Source organism: Corylus avellana, chromosome ca3, assembly GCF_901000735.1.
Source record: "Corylus avellana chromosome ca3, CavTom2PMs-1.0".
In the NCBI taxonomy this organism is placed as follows: domain Eukaryota; kingdom Viridiplantae; phylum Streptophyta; class Magnoliopsida; order Fagales; family Betulaceae; genus Corylus; species Corylus avellana.
Window position 1 is genome coordinate 2,458,389 of NC_081543.1, and position 15,323 is coordinate 2,473,711.

Sequence of the window (15,323 nt, forward strand, 5' to 3'; positions counted from 1 at the left end):
TTTTGTTTTATAATTTTATTTAAATAAAAATTTACGTTTAAAAAAAATAAAATTTTTGTTTAATAAAACGAATTTTTTTTTTTGTTTTTTAAAACTAAATAAAAAAATAGTTTTTTTTTTTTTTAAATAAAAATTTTCGTTTTTAAAAAAAAAATTAAAAATTTTTGTTTAAAAAAATTGTTTTTTTTTTTTAAATATTATTTTTAAATTAATTTTTTTTGTTTTTTAAAAAAATCTTTTTTTTTTGAATTTATAGGGGTATTTTTGTCTTATTGAGAAATCTATAGGGGCATTTTTGTCTTATTGCTAGTCTTGGGGGGACATTGACAATGTTTTGGTAGTTTGGAGGGGACATTGTCACAATTGAAGGTTTGGGGGGGACATTGTCAATTGGGTGGTAGTTTGAGGGGGGTATGTGAACTTTACCCTTTCTTTTTTTTTGACTTCTCCATATATTCTACCATTTTGAAATTAAAAATTGGAATTGGGTTTGGGATTGATAGACTTACCGTGCACAATGTCCGTCCAGGATACATATTGGTTGCTATTAACTTACTTCAAGCGACAAAAATATTTTTTCTGTGGATTAAGTGATCGAGGAGAATATTGACCATCTTTATGTTTGCTGCGCCCATTCTCAGAAAGTATTTGGTTTAATCTTTGGAATAGATACAATATTCTTTGGACTCAAAGGAACTGGGGGGAGTTTATTCAGTAGATGGCCTCCACTTTAGAGGCAAATATTTTCTCTCCATTGTGGTTAGAATTATAGTGGCTACTACGATGCTCTATGATGAGAGCAAAATGCTAGATTGTTCTAGATCAGGAGAAACAAAGATTTTGGGTGCGTACTTTCAAAGATTTTGTTTTGCGTTCCTTTAAGAGTTTTTGTGATTCTTCTGATCTGTTAATCGCTCTCTTTCTGGCCATCTTAATTTAATTTAATTTTTTTTAATTATTATTATTATTATTATTTTTTTTTTAATGTAGTATTTAAGGGGTGTAAACGAGTCAAACTTGAGTGAGCTTCCTATGTTTGGGCTTGACTAGTTTAAATATTACTCGAGCTCGAGCTCAAGGACAAGCCGAAAAGTCGATCCCGAGCTCGAGTTCATAATAAGTCAAGCCAAGCCAACTCACAAGCTAGCTCTTATATTTAATTTTTTTATTATAAATTTAAACTTCAAGTATTTTTAAAGGCTCAAGAAGCCAGCTTGCATATGAGTATTTACTTAGCCTGGCTAGCCGAGTATGGAGCCTAAGTCAATACAGCAAGACACTTGGTTTCGAAAAGAGAGGACATGCATCCTTTTATAATAAAATGATGCTATTAAAAAAAAAAAAATTAATTTTTAATATTAATATGAGCAACTATGTGAACAACTATCAATTTGAGCCTTATACGAGCCTAATCGAGTCGAGCCGAGCTTGCTTCATTTAATATTTGAGCCAGTATTTGTGTTTACGAAACGCCTTATTTAATAATCGAGTCGAGCATGAACCGAACTTATACGAGCCGAGCCCGAGCTCGCTTGCGAGGGCTTCGCTCACTTAACACCCCTACGAGTCTTTTAGTTTTATTTGCCTTCTTTTGCTTATTTGTGCAAGCCCCTTCTGACTTTTAGGTCGTCCTGGTTTTGAGGGGTTTCCTGTAAATCTTTTTTTTTTTTTTATTGAACTTCTTCAATAAATTCTTACTAATATGAAAAAAAAAAAAAACCTTTAAATGTATACCAATCTAATACTACTAATAATTAACAAAGCTTAGTATTTAATAATAACAATAATAATAGAAATATTGGTCTTCCAAATGCAAAGTTTCTTGCACATTTTAATTAATGTAAATTCCCTTATAAATAAAAGTATTTTCAAAGATATTTAAAGAGAACCACTTTTTTTTTTTTTTTTTTAAAGGGAAATCATTACAATTTCATTAATTGATAAAGGATACATCAAAGAGTAAAAGTTCTTAGAAAATCATAGCCGAAGCTACGAGGTTACAAGTCATAGATACATACATAACAATCTGACATTCAAGACTTATCTATGACAACAATATCCGCTAATTACCCATGACTAATCTTCAGTTGTAACAATAGATCTGTTATAGACAGACTCAACTCAATGCATAGGTAGTTCATATTCCTTGCTCCTGAGAGCAGAAAACCCAATGCCAAAACTCATCATCCTTAACCCGAAAGCCAAGAAACTGTTCACATCCGCAACCCAATGGTCTAGACAATCCTTATTCAAACAAGTTACAAGGAAATTGCAAAAAACACAAACCAGCAGACAGCAGCATCGGTGGAGGCGAAGCAATAACCGCGCGTGTGGAGGATGCACAGGAGAGTGAAGCTCCCACGTCAATGCAAGGTGGAAGTGTTGTGACGAGGAGGGCGGCGACATATGGCGAAGAGGTTGGAGAAGGCGAGGGAGAGGCGCGTCGTTGGCCTGCCAAGCCCGAAAAGAACAAATCGAGCTTAGATCATACCGGATCTAAACCCCCAAGGCGACTAGAACAAAGGAAAAAGCAACGACTGGATGAGGCGGCGAGTCGACAAGGTGGAGGGGTGGCATGGCTGCTGCTGAAACCGATGATGGGGACCAAAAACAGGAGACAAAACAGAAAAAACAAGCGCATAAAAGCAAAAGAGGGGGGATGGGGGAGAGAGGAGAGATGTAAAACCATCCCTCCTCCCTAAAAAAACTCACCAAAGAAGAAAAACTAAAGAGAGGTCAAAGGTTCTCTCTCTAGGGCCGGCTCTTCTTTTCCATGTGAATAATAAAAGAGAACCCTTAAAGGGGGCCTTACAACCAATATCACTTCTGGCCTATGTTATATTTATGTGTAGCTTTTGTGGAGAAGCCATCTAAGTTTAGTGGCAAGTTTGTTAAAAACCACATCATCTGTTTCTTAATGTTTCTCAGGTTGGTATCCTCCTTCATAATAATTAATGCATAGCAAACTCGGTCAAGAAGATTTAATATTATTGTATCTAACAATATAAATGATGCTGGTATCAGCTCTAATTAAAAAGATGATGAGAGATTTATTTACTTATAATTAACCAGCACATAGCATATTATATATATATATATAGAATAGATACACTATATATATATTTTTTTATAATAATTTACAGTTTGATCTTTCTGCTTGGGCTAGAAAGATGTTATACAGAGGCTCAAGGCCAAAACAAGAAAGACAAAAGATCAGACTCTCTCCTTAAACCTACCTATAGGGCTGATCGATCAGTTTCATTTTCAAAACAAGCCTGCACCATCCTCTAAAGACATGTTAATTAGGTGATCATCTTCTTGGCCGTGAGCTGCTCCATCATCAAACAGCCACTTCTCTAGCAATGTTAGAGGGACTTCAGTCGCGGCCGCCGCCGCCGCCGCCTCCGTATTCGACTTGCTTTCATCCTGGAAGATGCTTGTTTCTGGTGTCAAGTTTCCACCCTCGTCTACCGACACAGATTGAGACACGTCAGAGGTGGAAGAGTTGAAGCTCAGCAGCGAATCAAAAGAGGAATTCTGGGTGGTTTCTGATTTTGGGGAGCTTTTCTTCCAGTTCTCGAGCAGTCGGGCGATATTGTCGGCGCTTGATGCATATGGTGGGGGAGTTGGTTTGTCAAGAGACAAAGCCTCACAAAGAGCTCGTTTAGCCATGTGGATATCTGTTTGGAGCCTTCTCTCCCACTGGCCCTTGGATATTGTGTGCGTGGCTGCTGACAACTCATCCAGCCCTGCATCCTGCTTGTTATTGAGCTTCTTCTTTAAATGGGTATTCCAATAGTTTTTTATATCATTATCTGTTCTCTGTGGAAGATAGGATGCTATGGCCGCCCATCTGCAACCATATATTCAAAGCTTTCATTAATTTCCACTGAGATATATATATATATATATAGAGAGAGAGAGAGAGAGAGAGAGAGAGAGGGTGTTATAGTAATTACCTATTACCCAAAAGAGCTTGGAGGTGAACAATCATCTTCTCCTCATGATCAGTGAAGTTGCCACGCTTAATACCGGGGCGGAGATAATTAGTCCACCTAAGTCTGCAGCTCTTACTGCATCTAAGCAAACCTGAAAACCCCAGATGGAGAATAAACCCAATTAATCAATATGATAGTGAAGAGGGAGGTGAAGGATATTAATTGCACCACTTTAATGATCAAACCAACCCCAAAAACCAAAACAAAATACTAACAGAGAAGAAGTTAAAAAAAAAAAAAAAAAAAAAGATTACCTGTATTAGCAGGAACAGCTCTCCAATTCCCTGGTCCATGTTCTTGAATGTAAGAGACCAAGATGATGTCTTCCTCTGGTGTCCAAGGCCCTTTCTTGACTCCAACTTTGTCACAGCAAGGTGGCCTCCCCATGATTTATAGCTCCCACTCTCTCTCAAACTTTCTATTATTTCTCAACACAATAGCTATATATTGTCTTCCTTATGATTTCTGATGCAGCTAGAGACAGGAGTCCGAATTTGGGTGTTGCCTGGTCTCATATGAGTATATTGCTGATATATATAGAGAGATAAGATCCCAAAGAGTGTTTCCTCGCTGACTAGAGGTAAAAGGGTTTGCAACAAAAGAGTCAAAATGGACAGCAAAGAGCATTTACTCATCTCTTGCGAAAAGTCAGCTATGCTTATTAGACCCCTCTCTCTCTCTCAAAACCGTGTGGCATTAATATAGCTAATTTGGTGGCACCGAAAAAAAATTCAAGTTACTATTCTCTTCTTTGGTGGCACCGAAAATTTTCGAGGATTTGAACTTCATCCTTGTTATGTGTGCATCATCCTGATGTGGCTCTTTAAGTTTTTTCATGTGCCCTTTTTAACTTCTCGTGAATAATCAACCATGTGTTGGTGACTCAAATATGATGTTAACTTAATGTTGGATTATGCATGTACGATGTAGGGTTTGTGTATTTAACAAAGAGAAATGCTAGGTGACGCATCGTTTGGTTACTAAAATTTGGTACATCTAGCATTTTTCTTTATCAAAACAAGAGAGATATCTTATATCTTGGTAATTGAGTTAATGTTAAAATATAAATTAAATGATTAATTCGATGACGTGTATACAATGCCTTCTTTTTTTTCTTTTTTCTTTAAGCCCTTTTAATTTGTCAAACATGTCCTCTCTTAATGGCTACCCCACATGCTTCGTCCTCCACGAGTTCCACAACTCCTCCTCTTCCTGTTTCATTGCCATCTGTGAATAGTCACCATACCATCACCATCAAGCCTAAGGGTTTTTTTTTTGATATAAATGATGATTAAATATAGTATAGAGTGAAAGTTTTGAATTTGACTATTATCTTTGGCTTTGAGTTCTCATTTCAATTAAATATTTCATGTGTTGTGTCTCACTAATTAAGGAAGAGTTTAAACCAACACAGGGATATTTTTTATATACATATAGATAAATGAGCAATTTTCTATTAACAACTGAAAACAAATACACACAAAACCAGCAAAAGCCAGCTAAAAAACAAAGAGTATAGCAACCTCTAAAATTAACAACCCCAAAACCCAAACAATTACCAAACGAAACTCAAAAACAAGGGAACATATCCTCTACAATATCCAGTTAGTTATATATTAAAGGGATATTTTTGTTTTTTCACATTTTAAGGAGACAAAAATACCCTTATAATATAACTAACAGGATATTCATGCAGTTCGAGAGGATCCTAATTCCACAACGAGAGCAACCAAACAACACCAATACCAAAACAAACAACCTTTCCTTCATTTGTAGACAGGAGAGCAATTGTTAACCTTTAATCTGTCCGAGACTCAGCACAGAAAAAAAAATTAAATCAACTATTTTATATCATCTTAAGCTCTGGAAATAAATTGTGATTTAATAGTTAAACATTATGGCACTTAAGTTGGATTATGCATGTACGAATATTAATTAGGGTTTGTAGAATAATCATGAGGCAATTTTAGAGTAGCTATCTCGGCATTGCAACTGCACCATTATTACTAGCATACTTGCTTAATTAATTGGTTTATGGGGAGTATACAATTTATTTATGGTCCAGATTTTGTTTTCTTATATTTAATCGAGTAAATAGTATAACGTCATTTAAAAAAAATTTAAATAACATAACAACATCTTGATCATATGAGTCACAGGGACGGAGTCAGATTTTGGTATGGGTAGGGGCTAAGGGCTAAAAATTTTAGTAGATAGGGGCCAATACGCAAAAAATAAAATTTTCTTAAATTTTGTTTTTTCCTTGCGTTTTGGGGGGGAGGGGGGCCTACACCGACCACCCCTAGCTACTTCCGTCTCTGCATATATATATATATATATATATATGTATATAATATAATATAATATAATATAATCTGAATCATGAAATGCTGATCCGATTTATGAATGCTAGCTCCTTAATTTTGCATGCAAACCCTTGATGTATTAGGATCTCTTACAACTTTAAAGAAATAATAGAATATCAAATTACACAATTTTTGTCATTTTTAGGCATCGAAATGCTTGAAAAATGTTACATATTAAAATTGTGGTATATTCCAGTTGAAATTTGAGTATATTTTCAATAAGTCCTTGCTCTATATGTTATAAAAAAACTTTAGAACAAAAAATTGTCTTTTGATTTTATGAGAAAAGAAGCGTCCCTACAAAAGTGAAAGAGAAGCCTTTTGGGAGGAAATTTTTTTTTAGTTTTCTCCATAACATGCCACATTTTTAATAGATAGTATTTTTTAAAGTGTTTCGTTGCTTAAAATTTTTTTGAAGTGTTTTGTTGCTTAAAAATGACATAAATTACGTGATTTAAGAATTTACAATTTTAAAAAAATTATAGGAAATCCTGATCTACGGTTATGTGGTGCTAAAAAAAATGTAGGTTTAATCTAAGAGAAATGATAGAGACACAACTTTGGCCAAACTTTTATCTTAAGTGGTCATTTTTTTAAGGAGTAACTTCACTGAAGATCCTTGAACTTCCACTCGATTTGACAAACCCCTCTTAAACTTTAAAATCTCTCAATTTAGTCCCCTGAACTTTCAATTGCTCTTAATTTGAACCCATCTGTCAAATTTAATTATGATCTACGGTTATCTAAACTTTCAATTGCTCTCAATTTAGAATTAAGGGTAAAGTTGAAATTTTATAAAAAATTTAGAGGTATAAACATCATTTAACGTTTAAAATCTGACGGAGGGATCCAAATTGATTGCAATTGAAAGTTCAGGGGACTAAAACCTACTGTATGAACATCATTTAACGTTTATACCTCTGAATTTTTTATAAAATTTCATCTTTATCTTTAATTCCAAATTGAGAGCAATTGAAAGTTCAGATAACCGTAGATCACGATTAAATTTGGCGGAGGGGTCCAAATTGATTGCAATTGAAAGTTCAATGGACTAAATTGAGGAATTTTAAAGTTTAGGAAGGTTTGTCAAATCGAGTGGAAGTTCAAGGGTCTTCAGGGAAGTTACTTCTTTTTTTAAAAAAAAATTAAAAAAAATTTTTTTAAAAAAATCTGAAGTAATAAGATCCGGACATAAATTTTCTCCAAACCAGTCTGAAAGAAATATCCTCAAACTTATTTAAAATAGTGCCAAGTGTCTATAAACATTTAAAATGCACATTAAATTCTTAACGTCATAATTAATAGCAGTTGGATAATATTTATAGACACATAACACTATTTTAAATAGGTTGGAGGATATTACCAGTTTGGAGGAAACTTATTGTTTTAAATGGGTTGGAGATATTTCTTTCAGACTGATTTAGAGAAAATTTATGTCCATAACATCTTATGTGGTCTTTTTTTATTTGGTAGAATAATGACCATGTTTTTTAATCTAATTGGGTGAGGCTTGTCATGACCAATCAAGAAATAGGAACCGCACTGATTGGCTTTCTTCTCATTACTCATTGGTTCTTGACAGATCGATGTTGGTTTCTAGATAGGGACCATGACGTTGACGTGGGCTACCAGTCTTCAATGCTAGCTATAAACGTGGCTTGGAAACAAATTGCCAATATTAGTTAGTTTCTTTTTTCTTTTTTCTTTTTTAAATTTTATTATTATTATTATTTTTTTTTTTTTACATGTCCGCACAAGAAGGGGAAGATGGATTTGAACTAGTGACATCCGCTTCATTTAAGCATGGTCCCAACCGATTAAGTTACCTCTTGGAGACATTAGTTATGTTTCTTTGAAAACAAAAAAAGGTGATTGAATATTCATTGAGGTAATATTAAATAAAAAAACAAAAACAAAAAACCTCACCAGCCGTCTTGGGGTGGCTCAACCACCTCCATTAGCCAAAATGGGTGGCCGGGCCACCCCTAATTTTTCAATTTTTGTTTTAGGGTTTATTTGTTTTAATTTTTAATTTTTATTTTTTAGGACATGTGGCATTTGTATGTAATGACATGTGACATTCCGTTAGTTTGGGCGGACAGCATGTGACGCCGCCTTCTTGATATATACAAGCACTACCTAGCTTCTAGAACTCGAAATGTTATCTACTATTGTTAGCTAGTAGTTCTTTTCTCTGTGATGTAATAAGAAACAATTAGAATTTGTTTGACCGACATGTTATTCTTATAAATTTTGGATGATATTAGCATTGTGAGCAATGTGAACGGTTATGAGTTCAAATCTTACACTAAAAGCTCTACATGCTAGAGAGAGAGAGACTCGGTTTGGGCTCGGTCCCATCATAGAATAATGAAAATTACAGAATATAAGAGTTTATACTTAAAAAAAAAAAAAAAAAAAAAAATTCGAGAGAAAGCTTCGTTTAGTTATCGAAGTAATCGTCAAGTAGGATTAGTAAATTTTGACATAATCCGTGAACTTTACATGAATCTAACATAATTGACGGAGTTTAATGTGTTTAATTAAATGAGTTAGATTAAGATTGACCTATATAGTCATATACACATGCCTTGGCATGGCTTGAACATTACAAAAGGCCTTGCAATTTTTGAGATGGGTCGTGAACCCGATAGAAGCCTAACATGAAATAAGCGTGTTGAAGTTGAGGAGTCTGATCTGTTTAATTAAATGAGATGTGTTAGAATTGACTCATATAGTCTTATACCCATGGTTCGACATGCAAACACAAATTGCCACCTATATTGTTAAGTACATTGAATTAGGTTAGTCATTTCGATCATGTTATAAACATAATATGGAATCCACTTTTCCTCTCATTGAAAATTTTGAATTTCTTCATATTTTTAGTTAAGTAATGCTATATATACACTATATTTTTATCTTACTTTGATAATGTGGTATTACTAATTAGCTTTTATTTTTTTAACAATGATGTTTAAGAGCTGATTAGCAATATCACATTAAGATAGTGAGATAAATGTATGGTGCATATATAGCATTTCTATTCTTAGTTATCAAAAAAATAGATCTAAAGACCAAAATCTTGCCTTGTCATAGGGCCACTAAATGGGTAGGCAATTGAGATACTTACCTAGTTAAGGCACTCTTAGAAATAAACATCTAGTCTTCGAGGGGTAGCTCCGTATGTTAGGAATCACGTCTCATAAAAGGTCATTAGTTTGAATCCCCCTTCTCATTTTTTTTCCTTTGTGCGGACATATAATAATAATAAAAAAAAAAAAAAAACCCTATGAAAATAATGATAAAAATAAAGATATCAATTTAATTATACGGATTTTTTATGCAAAAGAAAATTATAGGGATTTTATTTATTTATGAGGATCACATACCTTACCTACTTAATTTGAGATATTTGTAAGAAGCAATTTTCATAAAGTCAGTCTCTCGATTTTTTTAGTTCAAACATCAAGAGCATTAACTCACTATGATCATGATTCATTTTATAATAGTTGCCTCCTTTTTAATGATGCATACCCCATTACATGATAATCGTGGCTCCTATGGGAGACTTATATGATCGTTGAGTAACTTTAACGCATACTGAGACTTCATTTCAAGATAGTCATACTCATATTAAAAAAATTGCCACCGAGTAATCTGCAATGCATACCGACTTTCCCTTTAATGTAATTGTAATTCATACTGGAACCTTCATTGGGTAACAGTAAATTCCATACCAACTTCCTATTCCGGGCAATCGTAAATCTCATTTGCATACCTTTAACGTATCCGGCCATATATTTTTGTCATCTTTTATTGTTAACACATGCTTGGTAAATAAAACATAATTCGGGTTTTAGAAATATAATCAAGCAATTGAAATATAATTAGGGCTTACATCATGTAAGAAAATCATATGTTTTCATGCTTTGATAAAATCTATAGTTTTCATTAGCAATATCATGCAAATATTTTTATTTAGTTTTATAACCAGTTTACTTACGCCTTGAACGTTTAGATCCAATGCACGGTAAAATGATGCATATATACTAAAAGATCTAATTTCTTGTTCTGCAAATTCAAACTCTAAGATTAGCCATACAATAATCACATACCCTAAAACACAATTAGAAACCTAGCTAGCTAATATGCACTTCGGAAGCCCTAACTTGGGCTTTCAAGGCAGTCATGATATATATAAACAAAGGATAAGTACACTTGAATTGTACTGCATTAGTAGATAGAGAGAAAAGAGAAAGTCAAAAGGGTGTTTTTTAAGTTGTACGTGGTAGCTATCCATGTATATATATATATATGCAGAAATGTTATAAACCATTTGTCCTATTTAAGTTGATGATGATGGAGAGTGGACTACTCCAAGGAAGAAGACGAAGATTGAGATGGATTGATGGACTTGTTGTTAGCATTTTCATTAACACTTTCCGACTATTTCTTACTCTAAAGTCCAAGTATATTTATTGGCCGGGCAAGCCAATGTGGACCAAACCAATATATTAAAATCCAAATCGCAACATGCGTCACACAGAGAGCCCACGTACGTCGGCCGGCCATTAGTGTTAATGACACAAGAAAACAAATCAAGTTGCATATGTTTTGTCATTTTGTTGCAATTTCTTGTTCAAATTGTATTAGCAGCAAAAGCGGTAGACATGTACGAGACTTTTGCTTCTCCATTGAGTTTGTTTCCCCATGATCATCATCTTATAATAAATTCTAGATATTATTTCTTGCATTTCACATTGCAATAATACAACACGTATGCAAATATGCAATGATCCTAGACAGAATTTAGACTCTTCCTTCCAGGATATGGGTCTGTTTCAGATCACCCATATCCTGCCATGGAAACAAGCTAGTGTACGTGTACTCTTGTTATAATTTCAAATGCTTTCCAAATATCCCTCAATCTATGTATTCTTCATGCATTTCTCTTTATTGATAGCTTTAACATTAATTGGTCTCCCACCAAGCCTCAAAGGGATATGTGCTGCTCTCATATCCATTCATTTCCTCTAGGATAATGGAAGAAAAAAAAAACACACCCATTGTATATAGGACTATACCCGAAAAAGGGGATGTGGTGAAGTCAAACCAGCTAAATTCTACGTACCTAGGGTTGCTCTTTTGGGATCAAACCTCTTTCCTTTGGCTATAACAATGAGGTATATATTGGAAATAATTGCATTAATCTTGGGTGGTTGCATGCAGTACTTGCAAGGACTACTATAATAATGTTTATCATGAAGACATTATGTTATGGGTGACGGTTAGCTACAATTAATCCTATGCGTGTGTATAGTTGGCTTGGGGATGTCAATTTTTAACGAAACCCGTAAATTCAATACAAACTTAACACAAAATTAAGGTTAGAGTCGGCTTATATTTATATATATAGTCTTATACTTATGTCTCAACATGACTCGAATCCAATATATGACATTTATGACTGACAATTTTTGACATGCATGATCCACAAATGCAACACAAACACTATTTACTTAAATAGGTCAAGTTAGATTTGACTTATATATTTGTATACTCATATCTAAGCTTTTATTCCCTTGGGATGAGGATTCTCATTAGAAAAGCCCTTTCATGGTTAAAATTGTATTTTGTTATATTTAACAATGCACATAGTACCACGTCATTTAAAATTATATAGCATTATGTAATAAAACAAAATTTGACCATAAAATTGAGATAGCTCGTCTCCATTTCAGTTGCGATGAATAACAAAACAATTTAACTTAGAGAAGTGTTACACATCTATCTCTAATCCATTTTTTACCCCTTTTTTTTTTACAAATTAATCATTGAATCTATTTGACTCACATGTCGTCCTACATATTCAATGATGAATTTATTCATCTTTTATATAGAGATGAACAAAAAATATACCAAAGATATAAACCAAACGTTTCTTTTAGCTAATTAATTATCGTGTCTGGTACTGTACTATATATCATTATATATATGTGATTCTTCACATCTTTTGCATCTAGTGTAAAGCAAACAATAAATATACAAATTATTATCAAATACAACAAAGTCAGCAAAGCTGGTAAGTGTAACCTCTTGAACTAGAAACTATCTTGTCACTCAATAGATACATATATAGTTAGGTCACATCCATTCTTATTTAGATTAGAACGTGCCCTATTCAAGTGGATTGAGATCCCCTCTAATTGAAAAAAAAATTTAGAGATTTTCTAATTGTTAATCGCGACCTTTTATTTTAAATTCAATGGTCTATAAAATGTCAGTTGCTTTTGTATAATTGAGGTATTAAATGATGACTTTTGTTTTATCGAGATTTAAATGATTTTATAGACCATTAAATTTAAAATGAATGGTCACAATTAACAATTAAGAAATCTCCAATTTTTCTCCGATTGGAGGGAATTTGAATCTGTGTTATGTAATATATCAATTCGAACCGTCAGATTCGTCACGTACAGATTGATGGACAAGATTGAAGAGTTTTTGACTTGCCGTGCCGCGTGTGCACCTAAACAACCGTCCAAGTGGCGCTCAGGTGTCACTGCCACCTCTATGCATAAAATATTGGATGGTACTTGATCTTCTAATTAATTAACCCTTTCAATTTTGCAGCTATCTTGTGTCCACGTGGCATCTGGGCCCATCCTCTCTCATGTGATCCACACTTGGGCAATGAAGGACACGTGTATGGTTAGCACCAAACCAAAAATGCTGTTCATATGAAGCCTCTTATCAATTGATGTGATGAACATCTTCCGGCTAACCTAATAAGTATGTATTTATGTGAAATTTCTAGTTTCATGCTCGAGCGGTTAATGGGAATGGACTATAAATTCGTTGACAAAATGTCTACACATTAAAAGCTGTTGCACGTAACTAATGAAACGCTAAAATATGTTGCGCTAGCTAACGACCAAATAAAAGATCGAGCTTTAAAAATTCGTTGTGCGTTATTAGCGCATTACAAAACAGATGTAGTAATTCACATAATATTATACTTTTACATTTTCAATGGGTAACTCAATCGATTAGTGATTACGTTTTATGAAGCAGATGTCACTAATTCAAATTATCTTCTTCCTCTTCTTCTTGTGTGAATATGTTACTGTCAATCTTACGAGAGTAGTGCCAAAAATAAACGGTGTTTGATAACGCTTTTTAAAATGTGTTTTCGGTGAAAAGTGTTTTTTGTCTTTTGTTTTATTTTTCAAATGGACATAACAAAGGGTACTTAACTATGATCCGGCATGGTAGGTGGAAAATAGAGCCCACCATGCAACCCAATTGTCTTTGGTTGATGCAATGTGTCACGATCATGATGGAAGAAGATCCTAGAGGAATTTCAATGGGGAGTTACCACTTAACCCTTCCTCGTGTCACAATTGAGATCAAGTGAGATTTTAGGATGTGACAGCTAGGCCATGTGAAATTTTGACCCGTGGCCATCGTGTGGCTCCCCACTCCTGACACATAATTCAATGTGTTTTGATCCTAAAGGGCTGCTTAGCTGTTGACCCCATGAAATGATGGGTTTTAAGGTATTCTTTTAATCTCCGGCGATAAGTCAAACCTCTGTCTTTCTGTTCACTTTGCACGGTGCCTTCCAATTTTTTATTTTTTTATTTTTTATTTTTATTTTACAAAGAATCGGTGCTTCTAATTATTAGCATATTGTATTATTGATATATTTTTTTGTAAATATAGTTATGTATGAACCCTTATTTCAAATTAATTGAAAATGTATGCCCTCGTGCACCCACCTCCTCCCTATATTCCTACTTCCGTCGTACCGGTACCGGTACCTATCGGTCCTATCCGCTAGAGATTTTATAGTTTAGTGTTTATACTAAAGGTCTGTTTGGAAAATGACTGACAAAAGTTTAATTTTTTTTAAAAAAATCAACTTTTCTCAAAAAAAAAAAAAAAAAAATTCAACTCCTCAACATTTTATTTTTTATATTATATCAATCATTTTTTTTTACTATTCAAATAAAAAATTTACTATAAAATAAAACTTTTTTATTTTTGCATACAAAAAATTCAAAATTTTTGTCTACTTTATATTATATCAATCACTTTCAAACCAAAAATTCACTACACACCAATAAATACTAGTCATGTTTGTCAAGATAGTACGGTACTTCTGCCTTTTATTCACTTTTCGGTTTGAATTTTCAACTTGTTTTTTATATATATAGGAATGCTAGGTGTTCTACAGGTCTTAGGTGAATATTATTATTATTATTATTATTATTATTATTTTATTTATTTATTTATTTATTTTTTAAAAAGTAGTCCTTATTTCTCTCACCATTTTTTTAGAAAATAATATATACCTAGAATCAGGAAAACACCAAGATAATATCATGAGAACGCCTAGCATTTCTCATATATATTAAAAAATAATTCAAAGTTGTATTAATCCCAACAATATTGTGATTAAAAAGAAGAAGCAGTAGTACCTCCTATTATGGATAACTGGATTCAAGCATTGTTGCCCCTTATCACCCATATCCAATTACCACACATCTCAGGTTTTATTTTGAAAGGTGACTCTTTTATAGTCATCATGGCACTCCAAAAACCGTCCCTGGTTCAAGATTGGAAAGTTGAGAATATTATCGCCGACTCCATTGCTATGATTCCCCCATCTTCCTCTTAGAAAGCAAGAAAAGTTCACAGAAGTGCAGACTTCTGAGCCTACCATGTGGCTTATTGGGCAGCGTCTAGCGTTCACTCTGCCTACATTCCCACTCACTCACTTCATTCCCCTTCTATTTTCATTTGTAGTGGGAAAGATCCACCCTTTGTTAGTTTTGTTTCTTGTTGTTGCTCTGGTCGTGCTTATATCTCTACAAAAAATAAAAAATAAAAAATACCAACACATGGTACATACATTTAGATGAATTTATGATAGAAATTAAATGTTAAGAAT

The 15,323-nt window shown here is 33.6% G+C and overlaps 1 protein-coding gene across 1 annotated transcript; it reads right to left on the reverse strand.

The window, feature by feature from the left end:
* Window positions 1-3,038: 3,038 nt before the first annotated feature.
* On the reverse strand, window positions 3,039-4,644 carry LOC132176282 (myb-related protein 306-like). The gene is made up of 3 exons (XM_059588444.1): window positions 4,253-4,644; window positions 3,960-4,089; window positions 3,039-3,853 (listed from the first exon to the last, which is right to left on the reverse strand). Exons 1-3 carry the CDS (start codon window positions 4,383-4,385, stop codon window positions 3,265-3,267), a joined length of 852 nt encoding a protein of 283 aa, XP_059444427.1. The 5' UTR covers window positions 4,386-4,644; the 3' UTR covers window positions 3,039-3,264.
* Window positions 4,645-15,323: the final 10,679 nt, after the last annotated feature.

Bases quoted from the DNA above. Each gene is read 5' to 3' on its own strand.
- LOC132176282 (XM_059588444.1), bottom strand. From the start codon at position 4,385: ATGGGGAGGCCACCTTGCTGTGACAAAGTTGGAGTCAAGAAAGGGCCT. The intron at 4,090-4,252 runs GTAATCTTTTTT...TGGGGTTTTCAG, and splicing joins AGCTGTTCCTGCTAATACAG to GTTTGCTTAGATGCAGTAAG. The intron at 3,854-3,959 runs GTAATTACTATA...ATATGGTTGCAG, and splicing joins CAAGCTCTTTTGGGTAATAG to ATGGGCGGCCATAGCATCCT.